The sequence below is a fragment of the Microtus pennsylvanicus genome, chromosome 22, assembly GCF_037038515.1.
Source record: "Microtus pennsylvanicus isolate mMicPen1 chromosome 22, mMicPen1.hap1, whole genome shotgun sequence".
In the NCBI taxonomy this organism is placed as follows: domain Eukaryota; kingdom Metazoa; phylum Chordata; class Mammalia; order Rodentia; family Cricetidae; genus Microtus; species Microtus pennsylvanicus.
This window is the reverse complement of record NC_134600.1, coordinates 5,083,380-5,106,604: the sequence shown is the minus strand read 5'-3', so window position 1 is coordinate 5,106,604 and position 23,225 is coordinate 5,083,380. Positions and strand designations below refer to the sequence as shown.

Sequence of the window (23,225 nt, the reverse complement as noted above, 5' to 3'; positions counted from 1 at the left end):
ATGTTTAACTGCTGCGTAGGCACATCCCACTGCACTTGGCCTGGGAGCCTGCATCAACTGCCTCTCGCTTGTCTGGCTCCTGACAAGGAAGAGTGAGCACCGCAGAGGGCGGGGCAATGCTCCGTCACTCCCTGGGAAACCACCCGACCCATACAGCGTCCAATCAAAGGTCCTGCTCAGACCCTTCACCATTATGGGAGCAGCCAAGACTAGAGTCCGTTCAGATAGCAGAGCCAGCATCGACCGTAGACACTGACTCTCAAGTCTGTGCTCTGCCCAAACTCAACCACAGAGAAGCTACAAGGAGACCGTGCTGCAGCACCAGCTGGACGTGAACTCAGCTGAGCAGAATGAACCCACGCTCTAAGAGACAGCCATATTCTCGGAAGGCTATCCCACGTGAGTGGTAGAGATACCCATTTCAACAGCCGCACAGATTTCAACAGAAAAACAAGAAGTGGTGTAAATATTTTAAAATAATACTTCCAGAAAATAACTCCCTGGTAACAGATTCCAAAGATCCTGCTGCTGCTGATAAGGCCCCTGAGAGATTCAAAGGAATGGTTGTTTAAACGCTTAGTGGGAGGGCTGGGGTGTGGGTGAGTGGGCACAGAGCTGACTTAGGAATTCAAGTCAGCTCTGTGCCCTCAGCCACCTTGAGCTGTGAGAAACCCTGTATCCAAACAAAGGGGGAAAAATCCCTCAATGACAAATGAAATCCAAGAAGATATACATTAAAAAAAAACAAATTAGGAAGACAATGCAGATATGAACAGGGAACTCATCAAACAAAGACAGGAGGGTTGTGAGTTCAAGACCACCCTGGACTGCAGGGTAAGATCATCTCTTAAAGTCAAAGGTAATGCAGCCGCGTGTCCCAAACCAGACTTGCTTAAGCCGATATACCAAAAATAGTGGCCTTTCAGAATATCATACTCACAAGATAATGAAAGAGAACAAGACAGGATGAAAAGGCTACGGGACCTTGGAAGCGCCACTCAAAGAGCAAATGCCTGCATAACTGGCATACTTTCAGGAGAAAAAAAAAGACTGAGGGTACAGAAAACCTATCCAATAAAACAAGAGCAGGAAGCTTCCCTAGTCTGAAAAACACGTGTATTCATAGATAGGAAGTCTTAGATCCCCAAAAGTTATGGCCAGAAAAGATCCCGGTAACACATAGTTGAAAGGCCAAAAGTATGGTACAAAGGAGGTGTGTGTGTGTGTGTGTGTGTGTGTGTGTGTGTGTGTGCAGCTGTGCATGCCTAGAGGGGCCAAAAGGACATTAGACATCTTCCTCTATCATGCTCCAATTTGGTTTTTGAAGTACGAGCTGTATTTTGTCTTGAAGCTCACTGCAGGCTGGCTCGCAAGCTCCTGGGTCTGTCTGCCTCTCTCCTCCAACATGGTTGCAGGTGTGTTCCATACCTGGGGTTTTACCTAGGATTTGAACGCAGGTCTTCTTGCTTTTCAGTACAGCAAGTATTCTGACCCATGAAAGCATCTCATCACACCCAGAAGTAGTTTTACAAACTACAGAGGAGAGCACCAACTCGCACTGAAGGGAAGCCCTAGAATTCCCAGCAGAAGCCTACCAGTCAGGGGACATGAGATAACACATTTGAGTCTAGAGAGAAAAAGATTACTTTTCACGTCTTGTATCTAGGAGGCTGTCCTTTAGAGTTATCAGAATCCTGTGAGGAGAATCCCAGGTGCTTATGAGAATCCCCCCCCTCAAAAAAAACAAGATTTATGACCTCAGTTTCTTCAAAACATGGGATTGTTCTTGGGATGGGTTTTCGTGCTCCTGGCAGATGTAGCAGACAGGAGTGAGTTTACTTCAGATAGCTCATTACAGCTGGCTACTATTGCTTACTTTATGCCTCTGTGGATAAGCATGCTTTTGTTATGTGTGGCTTGCCCTTGTGGGTATACACTTTACTAGGGTGACTCTTAGTCCTCAGAGTCTAAGTTGTCCGAGGCTCAGAATAAAGTTGGTTGTGGCGTGACACTTTAGTCTGCCTCGTTCATCAGCTCTGTTCTCTCGGGTCCCACTGCCTCTGGAGCAGTAAACAAGAATGAAGAAACAAAGACTTTCCAGGATAAACAGAAACTCAGGCAATTTATGATCACAAGGCACATATTACTAAAGATGATGGCAAAAAAAAAAAAAACAACCCTACACTAAAAGAAAAAAACAGTCATCGTGAACACATGAAGTATAAACTCCACTGGAAGAATAGGTACGCTAGTGAGAAATCCAAAACATCAAGGTATCAATACAAGAAATCATCAAGCCCCAGAGATGACCACAGACAAGACCGGAAGAATCCAACAATACCGTAAACAGAAGAAAGCAGAGGCCATGACAGGCATAACGTACCTTTCAGAACTCTGAATGAACGTGGCCTTAACTCTCCACTTAAATGATACAGATTGTTGGATGAATTAAAAGCCAGACCCAAAACATGCTGCCCACAAGAAGTGTGCCTCGACCGAAACGATAAATAGACTTAAATGAAAGGGTGGAAAATGACGTCCTCAGCAAACAGGATTCCAGACCAGGGACGAGCAGTTACAAGGCTAAGAAGACAAAGAGACAAAGGGCACTCGCTGCCTAACAGTCACGGAATCAATTCATCAAGAATTTATTTATTATTTATAAATATACATGCATATAATAACAGTGCCCAATTTTATGTGCATGGGTGTTTTGCCTGCATGTGTGCCTCCCTGAGGGTGTCAGATCTTGGAATTACAGACATACATGCAGGCCATGTGAGCTGCCATGTGGGTGTTGGGAATTGAACCCGGGTCCTCTAGAGGAGCAGTCAGAGTTTCGCTCACTGAGCCATCTCTCCAGCAGATTTTATGCTGTACCCAATTTTATCATACAACACTACTAGGCAAAAAGCGAGCATGGGCTCCAATACAACAACAGCAGGGGATGTCAGCACCCCATGCTCGCCAGGGGACAGTCATCCAGATAAAGTACCCCCCCCCCCCCCGAAGCTCTAGGACACACACACAACAGCACTCAGAGCGCTTTTAGCGTGTCCACGACCACGCAGCGCATCTGTACAGGGTTGCAGCACCTCTCTCTCCTTAGCAGCAGTCAGTCACTTCCCATCCTCCCCCTGGTCCCCTGGCCTTCCCATCCTCCCCCGGGTCCCCTGGCCTTCCCATCCTCCCCCGGGTCCCCTGGCCTTCCCATCCTCCCCCGGGTCCCCTGGCCTTCCCATCCTCCCCCGGGTCCCCTGGCCTTCCCATCCTCCCTCTGGTCCCCTGGCCTTCCCATCCTCCCCCTGGTCCCCTGGCCTTCCCATCCTCCCCTTGGTCCCCTGGCCTTTAATTGCACCTGGGTCTTCTTTCTTTCCTTTTTTTTTTTTTGATTTTTCGAGACAGGGTTTCTCTGACGCTTTGGAGCCTGTCCTGGAACTAGCTCTGTAGACCAGGCTGGTCTCGAACTCACAGAGATCCGCCTGCCTCTGCCTCCTGAGTGCTAGGATTAAAGGCGTGCGCCACCACCACCCGGCCCTTTCTTTCCTTTTTTAAGCTTTGTTTCTTTTCTATTTTTAAAGTCTTTGGTGATCTAATACACTATCTGCTGTTCTTTCTTTGTGGTCCTCCATTCCCCCCTCCATTGCCCATCCCTCCACACTAAGCGCCCTGGTGAAGACATTCTTCCCAGCAAGGCCTTCTTACCATGGTGTTCTTATTGCTCAGCCCACCGAGTCTGTGGCTGCCTGTACAGACCATGGGCCGCTCATGGATGGTTATCTAACCGCTGAAGAGAAGGGCTCGCCCTGAGCCATCCTGTCGTTGTCTGGAGAACCTGAGCCTGAGTCATCAGGAATTCTAGCTTAGTTTCTCCCTTGACTCTATGTTGTTAGGGAGTGCCTTCGTCCCTCTTCTTTCCATATGTGTTACTTATGCGTGTAATATTGTTCACGTGTGTACGAGCACACACGTATGTGCTGCTGTACCCACGTCTGCTTGTGTGTCCATGCCTGAGGCTGATATCTGGAATCTCAATGACTATCTCAGTTTATTTTTGAGATGGGGTCTGTCAGTCAAACACAGAGCTCCCGGGATAAACTAGTGACAGCTCCTTGCAGAACTAGAAACACCTGAAGTTCCTTTGAGAGCCCAGGTGGCCCGGAAAAAGCAATGAAACGGGAAGCAAAAGCAGCAAAGCTGGGGCCTCACGCCCGCTGCTTCAGAAGCAGATTAAGGCCAGCAGCGTGGCGTTCACACGGGTGGCACAGAGCAGGGAAGCAGAATGGAAAACCCAGAGTCCCCGTGCATCGGCAGCCACCTGGCCTCGACGAGAGTGCCAAAATGTACGTCAAAGACCATTCCTTCAGAAGACTGCTTTCTTTTCTGTTTGTTTTGTTTTTAAAGACAGGGTTTCTCTGTGTAGCCTTGGCTATCCTAGAAGTTGCTCTGTAGACCAGGCTGGCCTCGAACTCAGAGAACTGCTTGCCTCTGCCTCCTGAGTCCTGGGATTAAAGGTGCGTGCCACCACCACCCGATTAGAAAGCCCATTTTTCTTAGTGTAAGTTACTGCTCTGTAAAATCATATGGAAGTTCTTTAAAAAAAAAAAAGTAGCCGGGTGGTGGTGGCACACGCCTTTAATCCCAGCACTGGGAGGCAGAGGCAGGCGGATCTCTGGGAGTTCGAGGCCAGCCGGGTCTACAAGAGCTAGTTCCGGGACAGGCACCAAAGCTACAGAGAAACCCTGTCTCGAAAAATCCCCCCAAAAAAAAAGTAAAATAGGACTACTGTATGATCCAGCTAGACCACGCTTGGGTATATATCCAAAGTAAATAAAGTCAACATGAAAAAATGACTGCATGCCCACGTTTGTTGCAACACCATACAATATAGCTAGAATAGGGAATAAGGCTTGGAGGAAATATGACACATATATATAAAATGCATTCTCTCTCTCCACACACACGTATATGTTATGTGCATGTGTATATATATATATATATATATATATATATATATATATATATATATATATATATATATATATATTCAATAGATAGATGAAGACAAATATGTTTATATGTGTGTGTATAAATATATATGCAAGAGATAGATGGAGTAGATAGATAGATAGATAGATAGATAGATAGATAGATAGATAGATAGATGATAGACAGACAGATAGATGATAGATGCCATAAATAATAATGAAATCATTCACAACAAAGGGCTTGTTGGAACCAGAGAATACCAGGTTAAGTGAGATCAGGCAGCTGTGGGGAGAGTCACTGGTACATTCTCCATTGTGTGCAGAAACACGAGAAGCAACACAGACAGTGGATATAAACAGGACAGAGGTGACTAAGGATCAGAGATGGCGTCACTGAGAGGGGACGAGAGTAGGAGGAAAGCAGATGGGCGTGTCAAGGTACAACATAGGGATATGACATACGGATGTACGGAAACACCACAGTGAATCCCAATGTCCGGATACTATGTATTACCAATTATAGTCTTCCCCAGCTCTCAAAGCAGTTGTGAAAAACACGGTTTTCTCACTTGAATAAAAACACAGCATAGTTCCGTTCCTCTGTGAGCTACCATTCACCCACGTTCTTTTCAGTCATTAGGCAAGTTCCCAGAATATGAACATGCAATTTATTGCAGAACACAGCCAGCCTTCAGAACAAGGCCAGCTGACCTTTGACTTATGAGGGCAAAGAACAAACTATAACCATAAGCATCTTTTAGAATCTGACCAAATTAATTTCTCTCCTAGTAATGAGCAGTCCTTGAGGCGAATGACTTGACCTCCCCCTGTTCAGAACCCTCCATTAGGGTCCTTAGGTCAAAACAGGATCAAGAAGAAGCCAGTGACTAAGACCCAGGGGTGCCCACCCCTCTCAAATCATCGCGGAATCTGTAACATGGAGGGGGCAGGCTGTTTATGCGGCTTCGCTATAACATAGCTCTCAAAACACTCCACTTGGATGTACTTCATTTTAAGCAGAGAGGAGAGTTTTCTAATGAGAATTTTTAGCTTGCATTGACTTCTTTGTCTAGAATAGTTATCCATTTGTAGGTACACTCCTCCCACTTCCCACGAGCTGATTAAGGATGTCCTCACAAGAGAAAAGAATTGCAACCCCAGCCAACTCCTGAAACGGCCGATATTTCACTTTGGGAGCCTCACGTCCTAAACCTTCTCTGCCCAGCGTATCTTGGTAACACACAGAGGCGGATCTGGAGGGACCTCTTGGGTCTGAACCAGCCCCACCCTTTGAAGCTGCTCTGGTGGCCTTTTCCCTGTGTCTAAGCAGCTTACAGAATCCTACAATGCACGTGACTCTGATAGCCTATATTTTATCACAGCATCCTGGATGTGCTCTTCCAATTGTGTAAAAATCTATTTTGCCATGACGCGGTTACTCAAAGGAGCAATCGCACGCCGGTGCTCCTCACCACCTACGAGTTCTTTATTTGTAAGTTTCACGGGACACCGGAATTCATTTCTCATCCTAGAGGCATCCCTGGCAGCTGACGTGGGCTTTGGGTTGTCCCAATCCCACACTTCATTGTGGCTGTGGCTGAACCAGGGAAGCCCTGCTCGCTTACTTCAGCTCTCCCAACTGTAAAGAACCGTGTTCTTCATGGTCTACTTAGTGCCCCGTTAGGAACATTCTTGTGTTGGTTTGTTGGCGTTCCATTCTTTAAAATAACGCACTGGCAAGAGGCTGCAGGACTGCCCAAGGTTCCTGCGTGCAAGAAGGCGGAGGGATGAGCATCCGGCGAGAATCACAGTGCTACGGACCATGAGTCAGGTAACCAACTAACAAGGTATAGCAAATGAGTTCCCTTTAAACAGAACAATGTATAGCAAATGAGTTTCCTTTAAACAGAAACAGTACACTAGTATATATCACTTAACCAGCAAAAATTCTGAGATGCAGAACCTCAATCCAGAATCCCACTTAGAGCAAATCGACGCAATAATTCAGCATTGGAAGCAGCTTCACGGAACAAGAACAGACTGTATGTGCATATAACCATAGGCAGAGGCACATGTACGGGCCCTTAGCAAATACTAACCACAGGAACTGGGTCATAGAGAACTTTAGGATGCGATTCTGCAAGTTTCTTGATCTTCCTGTTCCAGGAAGCACCATCTAGGAACAATCCGTGGATGTAGACACCTAAGTAACAAAGAAATTTTCAATGTTAATGCTCCAAGATGCGTGCGGACTGAGTTCCGAATCTGAAATTGCTTTTTGGGGGAACCAGACCAGTGCATAGTGGCAGGCATAGATTCTCTGGTTCCCTCCTCGCTACCTCTGTTTCTACTAGTCAGTACTTTCCAGAAACGACAGAGTTACCTAGATGTGACTAGCAATTCAGGTAATAGGAACAGCATGCCTGGAAGTCCCGACACCAAACACTCAATGAACTCACGGTGGCTTCCTGCATTCAGGGTGACGTCTAGTTATTGATTTCTAAGTTATTTACCTTTGGAGACAAGGACTCACGGTAGCCACAGACCAAACTGGCCATAAACTCTCCATGCTCCTGCCTCAGCATCCCAAGTGCTAGCTCAACACCTTGGCTCTGTCTTACTCTGAGGCACACACGGAAACCCTGGCTTATAAAGTCAGTACACGAGAAGAAGACACATCTTACAGGTATAAAAGGAGGAAGGCTGAAGGGGGGCAGACGCTAGGAGGAAATTCAGATTCCAGCCTCAGCTACACTCAGTGTGGTGACTCTTCTCCTGGGTCCTGTGAGAAAGGGAAAAATTCCATCTTCCCAGGCCCTTCTGTGGAGTCTCATTTTTGCTCCTGTAATTTATGAAGTGGGATGAAATACGCTGGCATGGCCAACACCCAGCATGTATAGAAGCGCATTTTTGTATTAAAAATGTACAAGTATGTTTATGTGCATGCAAAATAAATTGCGTAACTTAAAAATGTCTATCCTCACCGTTATGCTGGGGTGGCCATGTGGATATTAGGGATTTGCTGAGCTGATTGCCTCTCTTTACAGAGCAGTTTTGGAACACCAAGTAATCCGTACTGATTATTGCGTAAATTGTGTTTTACGTGCTACTCCCCCAGTAGATAACTCTGAATTTTTGGTGCCTGGTAATCTCGATTTCCCCTAGAGCTCACTTAGTAACAGGTGGATGGCTGACCGGGCACAGAAAAGGACTCTGTAGAAGCTCAGCACTCAGTGTATGCAGTTCCACAGTGTGAACATGGAAATTTAGCTAGTTCAGTACTTTCATAACTTAAATCCTTTAGCTGGCTCTAGTTCCACTCAGACATGGACTGGGACGGCCCTTTCCATCTTGCATGAGAATGACATTGAGAAAGGTTAGGAGGAAAAACTCTGGGCTCCCGAATGAAGAATTAACCACAACCTCATCACACCCCGGAGATGGGCGCTGGTTTTAAGCTTCTTCCTGGCGCGCTCAGGACAGCAGGCTGGGAAAAGAGCAATTGAGCGTGGGGCCAGATGGCCTGCGTTTAAGTCTTATCTCAGACCAATGCCACCTTGAGTCCTTGGGGAAGTTACTGAGCCTCCCTGAGCCCAGGGTCCGGCCTCTACTTCACAAAGGCAGCCCAGTGTCTTTACTGTAGGGCTACTGCAAAGAGTATAAAGGCCGAGCAGTTTCTGTGGCACAGCCGTGGACCAAAGCAACACCACGCGGGAGATGAGGCTCTTTCTTTGACTTTCTTTCCCTCTGAGCTCTTTGGCTCCCCTCCCCTGTATTTTCTTTAGAACAAATCTCTCTCCTTCCTGGCATGTTCCTCAACCTGTCTAGATGAACCGAATTTTATGAGAACAAGGGCTCAGATTATTATTTTTTTTTTTTTACAGAAGTAACCTGTGTGAAGGGTTGTTTCATAAGCTTCCATAGTAAAGTGAAACAACATGCCAAGGAGCTGCTAGACTTCTGAGATTCAGCAATGAGCACAGGAGTAACAAATACTAATTTCAAATGCATCACTAACAAGGAGACTCCAAACACTGCTTAGAGTCAGGAAGTGTGTAGGCACCTGCTCGTGGGGGACGTGTGAACAGTCATAACACAGCATGGTCTGCTCCCCTGTGTGCTCAGCGTCCCTAAAGACATTCCTGCCGTGAAATATCGGAATAAGGGGTGGTGTCCAATCTTGGGCTAGCTTCCAGAACTTGCGGTGAGCTTCAGCTCCATGTTGTTTTGGGACTTCCAGAACAGCCTTTGAGGGTCCGGCACTGACAGAGACTGAGGAGGGAAGGGTGAAGCCAGACAGGGGGACACTCTGTGTTGGTATCGTCACGGGAAAGACAATGAAAGTGAACCCGTGAGTCGCGGTGGAATGGGCCAGCGTTGCCTAAGAAGAGTGAGCATGAGAAGGAAGAGGACAAACTGGCGTGGAGGCCCAGGCAAAGGGGAGTGTGGCAAGCGCAGGGGAGACTAAGTGGATTGTGTGTGAGGAAGGAGCGGGGAGAGTCACAGGGTCCTGGCTGCATGCTGGCGTTATTTACTGAAATTAATTATACGCTCTGTGAGTCTGGGGGATACAAAAGTAGAGATGGCATGCTGGTAATTATGGGGACAGCTTTCTGGACCACAGAGGACGCATCTTGCAAGGAGCTATATTCAAAGACATAAAAATGGATTAGGTCACCTGGGAAGAGGATGGCTTAGTAAACAAATTGTTCAAGGCCTTTGTCCTCGGAGACTCCTGCAGCCCAAGGAGCATAAGCCAGCGTGAGTCATAAATCCAGACAAGGAAAAGGAAACCAGTGGACCACGTCCTCAAAAGGAGGAAAGTGTGTCTGGGAAGATAATCATGGCAAAAGAAATTGCTAAGAAGCTGATAGCAAGACAAAGGGGGATTCAGCTGGGTCTGTCAACACGGCACCCTCAGTAACTCTGAGGAGAATGAGCATCTTTGGAGAGCAGAGGATGAAAAGCAGAAGATGCACAGCCGAGAACGCGGATCTCACGCAAGGCCAGGCTTCTGAGACATTCTGCTGTTAGAAAGGACCGGATCAGGACAGAACCGCAGCGGGTATCAAGACAATGGCAAAGTTCTTCGATTGCTTCTAAGACCAGAAATGCCAGAGCACATGTGTGGTTAGGGAACTCCCCATCTCTGGATCTGCTGATTCTGGAAAGAGGAGGGGCGCTGTTAAAGGAGCAAGGCTCTGCAGGAGGAAGGGAAGGAGGGCTGGATTCCCAGGAGGTACAGAGGTGCACAGGTTCGCAAATTTGGTGGTGCTAACAGCTGTTTCTTAGCCTCCTCACGTTTGCAAGGATGCGGTGAGAGAGGAGGGCATTGTGCGGCGAGAGCGCACGTGTTTGTTTTGGGAGCGAGAAGGCGCATCAGGACAGCATTACATCACCAAAACCTTGAGCACCTGGCGCAGTAAGGCGAGGCAATTATCAGGCACTGCTGGGACCGCGCCCACGGGTCAACGTGTCCCACGTGAACAGACACGGCCACAAAAGCCTACGTTGGTCTAGTTGATCATCAGTACCTGCCGGTGTGGACCAGTGATGACCGGGGAAGCAGAGCGGCCTGTGACACACTGGTTGAGACAGGGTGTACTAAGAGTCACTGAAAGACTGACTCCATTCATTTCCCCGTTTGGGGAAAAGTTGGTCCTTTTTGACTTTTTTTGCTTTTCAAAAGGAACATTTATTTGAAGTGGTGGCCTTGTCCACTGAATTCCCATTTTGCTTATTTTGTGTTTATGCATGCTTATCACCTTTTACTTATTTCGCATGTGTGAGTGCGTGCATGCATGCCAAGGCACACGTGCAAGTTGGAAGAGAGCTTGTGGGATTCAGTTCTTTGCACCGTGTGGATAGCGAAGACTGAACTTAGGTTGTCAGGCGTGGCAAAACGTACCCTTTCTCACTGAACCATCTCGCTGGCCACCACTAAATTTACAATAAAGCATCCCAGCATCATAAAGTATTTAAAATACAACAGCCAGGAAACGGAATGTCTCTTCATAATCACCCTCCCAGCCTTCAAATGTTTCCAGGTTCTCAAACCTCGGGTAAGAGCAATTGCGGCTCAAGCCTGAGAACCTGTGATCAGAACCCAGCATCCATGCCAAAATCCAGGTGTGGCTTATGTGTGTGCCTAATAATCCCAGCGCTCTCGGGGTGGAGACAAGAAGATCCCTGGGGCTTCCTGGAGGTCACCCTAGCACCAGGTCAGTGAGAGAGCCTGCCTCAGAAGAATAAGGAGAAGAACGTCCATCGTCCTCTGCCAGCCGAGCCGGGGGATTGGGGGTGAAGGTTGGTTCTAAAACCAAACGCTGTTGACGCCAGATAATGCGCAAATCAATCCCGCACCAGTTATGACTTAAAGGGGTATTTATTTAGGGGGCAAAACTCACGAAACACCAACTGTCAGGAAAGGAGCCTAGTTGCCGGAGCAGGAGCAAACGCCGCCAGAAGCAAGAGAGCAGCCCCGAGGCTGGCCGCTCTTTTTTAAAGATAAATAGACCACGCCCCAGTGGGCTGGTATTTCAGCAGCTATTGGCTGAAGGTGCAGGCGCTCCTGCAGCACAATGGGCTCGTACTTCACCAACTATTGGCTGAAGGAACTGGAAGGTCCTCCCGCAGCACCTGTCCACACAAGTGTGTGCTTAGACCTCACTCACAACACCCTCCTCCCGCTGTCTCTGTCTGCCTCTTTCTAACACACACACACACGTGCACACAATGTTATGGTTAGCTGTAAGTATCAATAATATACAAACAGTAGTGGATACATATGTCAGGGATTTTTCAAATGGGTGTGGTCTTCAAGAGAATCCTCCCTCTTGATTTGCCCAAGGCCAACAGAAAGCTAGGGATTATTAGTGTACTGCTAATTTGATTATTCCTTTAATTACACATGGTTTCTAATGTTCTAAGTTTGAGAAGAAAGCATAGTACAGAGGAGGGGGGGAGGAGTGTACCTTTTATCCAGATTCATCTACTCAATTCATTGTCTTCCCTATGTGCCTTATGTTGTGTCTCAGGGTGTTACGTCCATGACTGCTTTTAGACAGCTGGGAAGATGAGCAGAACCGCTATGCCTCTGTCCACTGCACGGACAACGAGGCGGCCCCTTCTGTCACCACGCTTACCGTCCTCGGGAGGATTTTTATATTCTTTGTCGTCCATCACTTCGTAGTCGAACCCCAGAAGATCGATTGGGATGGTGAATTTTCTGGCGTAGTTCTGCTGTGCACCCGTCAGGAAGGCTTGCGTGAAGAAGAAGCCAGAAAGCCAGAAGACGGGAGGAGGGCCGACTTCGTACCATTGCTAGGATAGACCCAGACGACAGTGATTCAGCAAGAGAGTCAAACGGACTTCCAGCAAACTAGCAAACGCGACTCAATGAATATCCAGGCACTCTCCTGAGATCTCAAAACCTGACTCAACATCATCTCCCTCACACCAGCTTGGGGGCTGCAGTGGATGAAGGCAGATGTGGATGTCTGTTTTCTACTGTCCAGTGGTTTCAGCCAAAGTCCTACACACCACTGTGAACTCAAACTCCTTGTTACAGAGTGCTATCATGTTACGTAGATGAACAGATTTCCATGAAGTCTGGTCAAATGGGAATATTTTTATTTTTTCTCATTAATTAGTTATTACCATGTGGTAGACTATTCTTTTGGAAGTTTTCCTTCCTACTTGACTTACCAAGAAATCTAACGTACTGAGACACAGTACCGCAAGTGTCTATGGTGAATGCGTTTGGTCTTTGGAAGTACAATGCCGCCTTAATTCTGTATTTGTTGCATAGCTTTTGATGATGAGCTGCTGAATAACAAGTGGCTGAATAAAAAACTACAGAAGCGTCTCTGAAGAAAGGAATTCACCCCTCTACTCGAGAAGCCCACAACCTTAGCTCTCGGGGCCATCTTGGTCCTAGAGTGTCTGACGCTGGCACCTCAGACAGACTGTACTAGGAAAGCAGAGTTGCTCATTTGATCCCTGAAGAAACGTCCTTGGTGTCTGTTTTGTTCAGAGACCGTATCTTGCCTGGAATTCAACACGTAGCCGAGGTAGTGGCGTAGGCTGACCTTGAACTTGTTGGTTACTCTCCTGCCTCAGGCACACAAGTGCTGGGATTGAATGAGTGAGTCCTGATGCCCAATTTCCCCATAGTTCCACGTCATATACAAAGTACCTATGCTTTTTCTTTTTAATTGCTTATTCTGGTGTATAGTGAAGCATCATCCTCAGGTAACTAGGAGTCAGAATTCTACCCACTCAACCCACTCAGGAAAAGTAACCATTGAGGTCACTGTTGTCGTGGACTGGGATGGCAGAGCTGGAAGGTTGCAGGGCAACGAAGAACCCGTCCCTCTCTTTGCAAGCTTGTTGGCTTCCTAAGATGCTTTGTTATAGGGCTTTGTCACAGAGAGTCAACATCCTGGATGTTTCTCTCTCCAAAGTCTGTCATTTACTTGAATGTCAGACGTCACAAAATCTCCTACTTAAGATGCAGAACACACACACACACACACACACACACACATTACCCTGGACTATGCAGGACTGTAGAAAGCCTTTCTCCACTCACTCAGCATTCTGATGAAGAAAATGAAGCCAGGAGAGACTGGCTAGCTAGCCGTGCGCATATGGATAAACTCACCTGTAAGAACTTAAGTCTTGCGAGGAAGTCGTTCACGTAGCTGCCGAGCGGCTTGAGGCTGGGGTAGGATTTGCCCATCCACATTCCTGGAATTTTGACGTTCAGAATGCTACTGACCACCTCTTCCAGCTCCGTGGACATCACGACGAGCCCCTGAAACACAGCAGACCTCGGCGGGGTCAGCAATGGCCGTCCTCCGCAGCCTCTCTGAAAGGCTGCTTCACGGTGCCTTTGTTAATGAAAGGAAGGTTTCTTTGGATTTGCGAGAAAGGCTTACAGCTTTTTGGACCTTCCTTAGAAAAGGAATAATGGTTTCTCTAGCCAAATTTTAGTTGAAAATCTTAACTCATACATGGCTACTTGGTAGCTACTGAATCACGACTGCTTAGCTTTCTTTTAAATTTACCTACTGGTTAAAGGCCGCCTAGCCTACCTTTTTGTTGTTTTCTCTTTGTTTTGCGAAACAGAGTTTCTCTGTGTAACAGTCCTAGCTCTCCTGGAACTAGCTCTTGTAGACCAGGCTGGTCGCAAACAGAGATCCTCTTGCCTCTGCCTCTTGAGTGCTGGGATTAAAGGCGTGCGCCACCACCTGACTCTCCGCTACCTTCTTAAAGTCACAGTCATGGATATAGAACCAGGAAGCTTTTATCAAATACTCTGAAAAGGCAAAACAGTCTGCAATCCAACTGTGAGTCCAGTTGCCGTGGTTCTGTTTTGAACACCCCACGTGCAGATGCTGGAGCTCCAAGGCTCTTCACAATTCCTTCCTCAGAGAATCTGACAAGCAGCAACTTGGAAGAATCAGTCCTTGTTGTTACTGTTACCAATAAAACTTTATTTATTTATTGCTTATTTGATCTTGCACTTGAGCCAGCTGTGATTGTCATTTCTGTTTTTCTTTTGCATCAAAAACTAAAATACTGAACTAATGTGAAGATTTTGGAGAAAATCTGCTGGATTTAACACGCATTGTTTCACTTGCCTTTGGAAACGCCACTGAAACAGTGGTGAAAAGTTCTATGTTTTAAAGGCATAAACCCACGAAGGCAAAACAGAAGGGACAAAGGAGCCGTGACAAGACAGTTCTGGAGTGTAAAAAGCAAAAGCCAGTAGCTGGCATAGCATCCAGTCTTTCACGGGACTTTGACTCAAGCCTAAGGTTCACCTAAGCTGAGAAAGTGCTGTGCCCCTGTGTATGTTCCCGGCCATTCAAGAAGCTTCTAAATGTCAGGCAGGACAACTATGCTAAAAGAAAAGGAATTTGAGCTGGGTGGGGGTGGTGCACACCTTTAATCCCAGCCCTCGAGAAGTAGAGGCAGGTGGATCTCTGAGTTCGAGGCCAGCCTGGTCTACGGAGTTAGTTCTAGAACAGACAGGGCTACACAGAGAAACCCTGTCTCAAAATGACAATAGAAAAAGAATTTGAAACCTAGTTTACAGAACCAATTCTTAGGTCTCTTCCCCAAAGTTTCATCATCTGATGTGGGATTCCCCTCTGTATGCTGTGAATACCACTGGTTAATAAAGTAACTATATTATAATAGCCTAGAAGTTACATCCACCCTGGCCTCCCTTTTGGGCCTCATGCCTGCACTCAGCAGTGATCTCTTCCCTGACTCGGGGAAGTACTTCAGAAAGATCCTCATCACAGTTCCTGACTTTCTCCCTCAGACCTTATCCTTGCTTAGGCCGCACATTTGGGAGTTGTCTCTGGATCCTCTTTGCTCATCCCTACAAAGACTTTCAGGTGTCCTAATGATACACAGCCATTTCTCTTCACCTCAATCTTTAGCCACGCTTGGCAGGGATTCCTGACCCAGGTTCTCTATCACTGTTTCCCTAAAATCTTTTTGGAGTAATCTTCAAAAGAAATGAAATATCACTATGGCCTGAAAACCCCTAATGCCTCTGTATTTCAAAATAAAATTCAAGATCTTAGCCATGGCTGGCAAGGCCATCATGTCCCTGGTTGTGGCCCCTCCTTCCACACACATCCGGGCTCATCTCATTCCTGTCCCATCACCCTTCTCCTGGTGCTTGTCCACGCCATATTGGTACTGCTCTTGGCTTTGACTGCCGCTAAAATCGTCTGCCTAAATGTTCTTCCCTTAATGGTCCCTACGTTCCTCTATAATGTCACTCAGGCCTCTGTCCTCAGAACGGTCTGCCCCAGCCTGTCTCAGACAACTCTGCTGACGTACCCTGTTTTACTTGTCTAAAGGATTTATCACTTAAAACTTATATATGGGCCTAGAGAGATGGCTCTGGGGTGAAGAACCCCAGGACTCTGCTGGCGCCAAGGACAGAAGCTCGGACTCCTGCATCCACGCCGGGTGGCTCACAGACATCTGTAACTCCAGCTTCAAGGGATCTTACGTCCACTTCCAGCCTTTGTGGGCACCTGCACGCATGCACACACACACACACACACACGCACACACACATGCACACATGTGAGCACACACGAATACATACACACAAACGCAAATAAAATAAACCTTTAAAAATTCCATATGTGTTCTTTAATGTTTAATGTTTTACGTGTCTCCATTGCTAATGCACATTTCCAGTACATGTGTTGTCTGTCACTTACATATCTATTAACTGTTATGAACTGCTATTCCCAGAATTCCATAGGCTAACCAAGAGCAGGGACACGTTTTCTACAGTGAGGGTCAAAAGTTGCGCTTGCCAGCACCTGTAACTAATCACCATTTGCTGAGTGGAGGAAGGTGTGAGAGTTGGTGATTCTTTTGCTCAGCTCCCTCTTACCTTGATTGCCTTTTGGATATTAATGCATGATTCTCGCATGGTCGTCAGCAACTTATTGAACCGCCCCATCTCTTGGACCAGGACAGTGTTCATGCTCTGGGTGTAGGTGGTGGGGTATCTCCTCATGGCGGACTCAATGTCGAAGTTGTTGGGAAGTTTGCCCAGGATGTCCCCAGCAACCTCGTTGACCACTTCATCGGATGACTTTGCTCCGGAACCTGACGAACGAGACTGAACAGTCCAAACTGTTACGATATCCTCATAAAGGCCCGAGAAGAGCCAAGAGGGGGAAACCGCCGGGTAAACCTCACAAGGAACCATCTACTCTCTGGATGATTCTTCTCTGAAATGTAAGAGCCCCAGGGGATGACGCTCTGAGAGAAGATGATTGTGACGCAGGAGGAGGAAGGAGCATGTGATGTATTCAAAGGAGAAACAGAACCTCAAGGGAACGTTTGTACGTCCCACCGCCTGGTGCCCACTGAGGCTCGACAGAGCAGCCCGGCGATGATGAACCTCAAGGCCCACAAAGAGGGAAGGTGACTGTCTTGCGAGAGCGGGCCACAAAATCTATTTGCCAAGATCTGATGCACACCGGTTGCCAGAAACAGAGACACAGCTTTCTCCCTGAGCCTGTAGGGCAAAGAAAATAAGTCTGCCTCCTCGAGGAGGCTCAGCGTTATGGAGAGAGGACAGGCATTACTGATGACGGCTGGAAGCCGGGGAGGAGCATCCGATGTAATTTGTTCTCCGTGTGTATCTAGTGCCATCTTGTAAATGAGTCTGTATTTTCTGGAAAATCCTTTAAAGAAATTCTGAGAACAAATATCCTCCCAGGGTCCACAGGGGGAGAATAATCACTTCTGGAATACAGTTAACAAACTCACATTCTTCCAGTTCAGGAAAACTGAGTTAAGTCTCCCTTCCTAGATTACATTTTTTCCTGTTTTCTTTATGATTAATATTAAACATTCCAGTTTGTGAACACATTGTGTTTTCTTAGATTTACACCTACCTGTCACACATCATTAGAAGAGCTTACAAAATAAGACAATAAAGCAATTAAGTGTCGGCAAGTTTTAATTGCCTGCTAGAAAAATGAAATTAAGAACTATGCCTACAAAATAATTAATTTTTACAGTCCTAAAGAATTTAGTTTACAATTAATATTTAAAACAATAGAAGAAGAAAAAAGATACTGAATGCTGGGCCCAGAGTAGTGAAATAATCTTTTTCTTTTTACTCCACTTACGGAATAATTTGCCTTTTGTTTTTTGACCTACATATAAAGTAGTATAAATGGATTAAAAAACCATTCTATTTTCTAGCAAGAGCTGTAACATGTGAAACACATGCCCTACAAAAATAGCACAAAAGCCCAGGCCTGGACCCAACCAAAAAGGTCAGGAAAATATTTCAGCAACTCAGCCATCCTCCTTACCCACACTCAGGTCACACAGTTGGTGTTCGAGAGCTTTAGAAAGTCGTGTGCAACTCATGGGAAGCATCAAGAGCTAGAGCGTGCTACTCATCCATGACTGTTTAGCTGGGCTGGTCACCCCTGCTCCCTTCTCCAGTGCCTCCACAAGCACCAGGCACAGCTTCCCAAGGTTCATCCTCCTTCCCGTCCCCCACCCCCAGCCCACTGAAGCTGAGGCCTCACAAGTGCAAGACACAGCTCGGCCCCCGCCCTCCCTCCCTTTCTGGCCCTCTGTTCTGAATCAAAGGAGAAGCTGGAGAAACGGTTTGGCGGTTCAGAGGGCTTGCTGCTCTTGCAGAGGACTCGAGTTCGGTTCCCAGCTGGACACCTGACTCCATCCAGTGACCTCTGCAGGTACCATGTACGCAAGCACAGACACACACCAGCAACATATATTCAGAAGACAGGGTGCACGGCTCCCTGACTGCCCAAGCAAGCCTTGAGTTTGAGATCCTCCTGCTTCCCCCCCTCTCAAATGCCAGCATTACAAGTGTGAATCCCCTCACCTGGTTGGGCTGTCTTGCTTCAATTGAGTAAAGATGGGTGTGACCTATTTCTAAAGGGACCTTGAAGAATTTAGCCTTTGCAGACAGCCTACAGCAGGCTGCTTTTATCAGTTTCCTTCTTGAAATAGTGTGACCATCAAGCATAAACCAATGATATCCACAAAAATTACACCCTCCACTCTGGCACCTGCCTCTTCCAATTTTCTCTGAGACATCTTAGCTGAGGACATCAGGGCCAGAGGCCTGTTATCATGAAATAGCCCACAGAGTCCTGCAGCTCGGGTCTCCGCCTGACTGCTCACTCAAGGCCCGTTGCCTGCCCTCCATGAGAGCCGCACTCATGAAGCTGGGCCAGGCGTGTTGAGATAGGTTGTTTAACCACACACTGAGGTGATACCCTGGTGTATTCAAATGTATTTGTTTGGGTTTGACTTATTTTCCATTGGAATGGGCACCCTGTTCTGTGGGTTCTGCAATGTGACACGCACCAGTAAGTTTAAATAAAGCCAGAGACACCGCAGTGATCCTGCCATCGGCCTATCCTGTATGACAAGCAGCTAGCTCTGCCTCCTCAGGACTGACTCTGACTCACACTGGCTCACTTCCGTGTGTGTTCTGACAAGCACAGGCTTTCACGGAGCATTAACACTCTCTGTCCTGTTTGCCTTACTGGCATACTAGCAGAAACTAGAGCGCAGGCTTCGTGGCCAGGTCCATTCACAACAACACACCCATGTCCTCCTCAGGCCTGGCCTTTTCAGCACCTCAGATCTGACCCAGTCACAGACTCACGGGAGAGAACAAGACAGCAGCTTAGAACAGGCTCTGGAGCCAGGGAGGGCAGGGAGAGAACAAGACAGCAGCTTAGAACAGGCTCTGGAGCCAGGGAGGGCCAGGCTGCTTGACTCTGAGTCGGCCTTGAAACTGGACTAGCCAACTTTGGTCAAACTACTCAATCCTCTTGTGCCTCAGTTTCCTTTCTACAGACCAGGAACAGCAGTGGCCCCTTATTCCTTGGGTTGCCCCGTGTACTACATATTATATACAAAGCTCTCAAAGTAGTACTAGCCAGGGCCAGCACCTCAGGAACACGAACCATCACCGTTCTACTCTGAGAGGACATAAAAACACCCAAACTCAGTACGGGAAAAATCTACCCAAGTGAACCGGTGTGCAGCCCCGGGTTTACTGAAAGTTTCCTGAATCTCCACGGGAACTCTTGGCATCCAGTTAGATTTGTTTCCAAAAATGCAAAGCATTCGGGAGGCAGAGGCAGGCGGATCTCTGTGAGTTTGAGGCCAGCCTGGTCTACAAGAGCTAGTTCCAGGACAGAAACCAAAAAGTATAGAGAAACCTTGTCTTGAAAAAGAGCGAGAGCGAGAGAGCGAGAAAGAGAGAGAGAGAGAGAGAGAGAGCGAGCGAGAGAGCGCGAGCGAGCGTGCATCTAACTGGGCTCAGGATTAGCAACTGCTTCATGCACTGTAGATTTAGATTTTCCTCCTCTACCCACGCTGGGCACATTTTCCCACCGGCAGTGCCTTCCACCGGTCAATTGCTTATTTATTTAAATTCATTTTATATTATTGCTATCATATACTTAAGCATTATGTTACCTAATAAAATAGCGGGAAAGGAATCTTTTATGTAAAGTAGGCGAAATGGCCTGGGATAGTAAATAAAAAGGAATCATAAAAACAAGCAACTGCCGTTAAATCACAAGGAGACTAGAAAAGAAAAAAGGGGGAAATTGTCCACAGACACCCCCCTTCCCCCCCCTCCCAAACGGCTACGCGGGTATCTTTAAAATGATGGCTCCACCTACGGGAAAGGAAAGGGATTAACATACGCTGTTTTTGGGCGAGGCTAAGGCACTAAAGCAAAATAAACCGGAATTCCTAGAAGCAAGAGACTCAGACTCTCAAACAAGATTGATGGAAAGAAAATGCCTGATGCCCACATTCCCTATGCTGAAGTCCATAATTAAGGGATTATGTGGGTCCCCTGCCCCCCATGTTCCTTTGAGGGCTCCTTCACTTTGGTAGAGTTTGGTCAGGAGCCTTGGCTGGATGGGGGAGGAGGATGTGTGCGTGCGTGTGTGCGTGTGCGTGTGTGTGTGTGTGTGTGTGTGTGTGTGTGTGTCAGGGTGGGGGAGGGGACGGATAGATCCCTGCTGGCTCCGGCCTAGTTTGCCTCACAACACACCTGGGTGAGGAGTATATTATCAAACAGCAGCTGTGTCTCCGACTGGTCTTTTGTGATGTCGGCGTTGGCATTCATTCCAAAGATTTCCGGCAACGGGGTCAGCGGCAGGGTCTTCGTGTACTCGATGTAGCTTTTGTGCTGCAGAGACAGAACGGCGAAAAGCCAGGAGGTCAGATGTCAGTTACCAGGGAGGACTTGGCTCCGAGTCAGTGCTTTTCCGTCCTTGAGCCATGGAGAGGACGAGCTTGTGGGGCAGCATGCTGAATGCCTTTCCTCTCTCCCAGCCCAGGCCAGGGGCTCACAACAGTACGGGCACATTCTGAGAGAAGAAGGTACTGCACCGACCGTTCAACAAAAATGCTTATTATTATTATTGTTATTGAAAGAAATTTATGGCAATCAAATTTAAAAAGCTGTCCTAGCAAGGGCAACGGGAGATAGAAACTTGGGCAAGGATGGAGCATCAATTGAGGCTGCCTTTGCCGGAGGCCGGAACTCCAGAAGAGAGTCCTGGATCCATTTCCTTGCTGTTGCTTAGAACTGAGCACCTCTGCCCGGAGGCTCTATGAGGACTGTCGGGAACTCAGAGGAGGCCCCTGGACTCCTTGGGTTTGGACAACTGAACTGAGCAGCTTAATTCCTTACCCAGTCCTCATCTCTGTGGCTGCATGAGCGCTTTAAGGAACTCTCAAGAAGAGTTCATCGGCTTGCATTCCCAGATCTCTGTTCTAGTAGCTCTAGGAACTGTTTCTATGTTACAGTCATGTAGTGTGGTCCTCTTGTGGGACTCCTAACAGAGGGAGCAGGGGCTGTCTCTGACTCTTTTACTGACTTTTTGGACCCTACTCCTCATACTGGGTCACCTGGCCCGGCCTTAATAATACACGAGGTTCTCTAAGAGGGGGCGGACTTACGTCACCAGGAGGAGGGACAAAATAGATGCCACTCGAGTCAAATTTGTAGTCTGCATTTTCAACCAACTCCGTGCAGAAGAATTTGTTGAGAATGCTGCGCAGCGTGCGCCGGTCCCAGTCGTCAGTCACTCGGCCCCCGTAGTTGCATTCCCCGGTCATGTACCGCAGAGCGTCGTAGGGCAGCTCCTAAGTGGACAGAGTGGTCACCGGCCAGTCAGGAACACCACGCCGTGTGGGATGGGGGCTGTGTCTGGCTACCAACATCAAGCTAAGGACCTTCCTACAGGTTCGCAATAATCTCCTTCTCTATACTTTCTTGCAGTTGCCCCCAGGGTCTTTCTCTTCTTGTTTTAGTGCATTCAGCTGGGGCTGAGACTAAAACTCCTGGATTCAAAAACATAATTTGAATGGATACTAATTTTAAAATACTGGTGAGGGTCTTAATTGTTGCATGTACTTATTAACACTTGTTCTAATACAGTTTCTCCTCCTCTCCTCATCGCTAAATATCTAAATCACGTCAATCCTTTCTCTTCCGTGGGTGCCGCATGCCTGCCATGTTTCCTATTGTAGTTCAATTCTTCGCATCACCTGCCTGGTCTCTGCTTACTCTCTGTGACTCCCATTTGGTGACTGAAATCAAAGGGTTAGAGGCTCAGCATCAAGGCAATGGGGGAGCACGTTTGCTCCTCTGATGCTCCAGGCTCCCTGGCTTTTGGTAATTGCACACATTTTTTGGCTTGTGACAGTTTAACTTCATTATGCATCCTGCTTCACAAAGCTACAGAAAAACCCTGTCTTAAAAAACTAAAAAAACAAACGAACAAAAAAAGAGGGGCTAGCAAGATGGCTCAGCAATCAGAGAACTGGCTGCTTTTACAGGGGACTCTGATTCCAGCGTCTGAAACTGCACAACCCTTAATTGAGGCTTCCGTATATAAGAGTTGCCATGTCATACTGTCTCTCTCTTTACAGCCAAGAACAGTGACCAAGACAATTTTCCTCTCCTGTTGACCACATTCCTCTCTGTCCCTACTTTATCGAGAGTATTTGTATCACTAATAAATGTGGGGTTTTCTCAGATGCTGTCTTCTATAGCTACTGATAGGATCGTGCGTCTTAAATTCTCTTTAGCGTGGTGATATCGTGGATTTGATTTTTTTAGGTGCTAACCCAAATTCGCCTACTTATATATTTTAATTAACTCCTCACTATAGACTGTATTTTACGGTAGACTATATTATCCAGATAGTCACATTGCTATCTAGGAATGTTCCTTGCTGGTTGTGTGTAATTATTTTAGCTCAGATACATTCTCCTCCGGCACTGTATTTTATCTCTATATTAGCTCCGTGCTTCTTGTAGGTGTTATGGTAGGAAGATGATTTATCAAGCTTATGATTCCTTTGAATGTTTCTCCCACGTGAGCCCGCCAGCGTTATTTACCTAGCTTCTTATTTGCTTTTATGAGAGTAGAATTCAACCCTCTCCATTTAGAATCCTAAATTCAAGGTTGAAGTTTTGGGGGTTTTTGTATTCTATTGATGATAGATTTAATCAAAGACAGCCAACTAAATTTGAACAGGATTCTGCCAAAATTCCGACAACTTGTTTTAGCTGGGGAAAGCTCCGTTTTCTTACAGGCACGTGCAGTAATAAGTTTTCAAAATCTCAAACTGTTTAAATCCAGTTGACAAC

The 23,225-nt window shown here is 47.0% G+C and overlaps 1 protein-coding gene across 1 annotated transcript in view; it reads right to left on the bottom strand.

Annotated features, from left to right (window-relative positions):
- Dnah7 (dynein axonemal heavy chain 7) overlaps positions 1 to 23,225 on the bottom strand; it is a 194,700-nt gene that overhangs the window by 1,803 nt on the left and 169,672 nt on the right. The window contains exons 59-64 of the mRNA XM_075956368.1: positions 21,528 to 21,713; positions 20,614 to 20,751; positions 16,426 to 16,656; positions 13,654 to 13,806; positions 12,134 to 12,311; positions 7,088 to 7,191 (exon numbers count right to left, since the gene is read on the bottom strand). Of these exons, the coding sequence (XP_075812483.1) occupies positions 7,088 to 7,191; positions 12,134 to 12,311; positions 13,654 to 13,806; positions 16,426 to 16,656; positions 20,614 to 20,751; positions 21,528 to 21,713 (990 nt within the window). The remainder of the gene's footprint in view (positions 1 to 7,087; positions 7,192 to 12,133; positions 12,312 to 13,653; positions 13,807 to 16,425; positions 16,657 to 20,613; positions 20,752 to 21,527; positions 21,714 to 23,225) is intronic.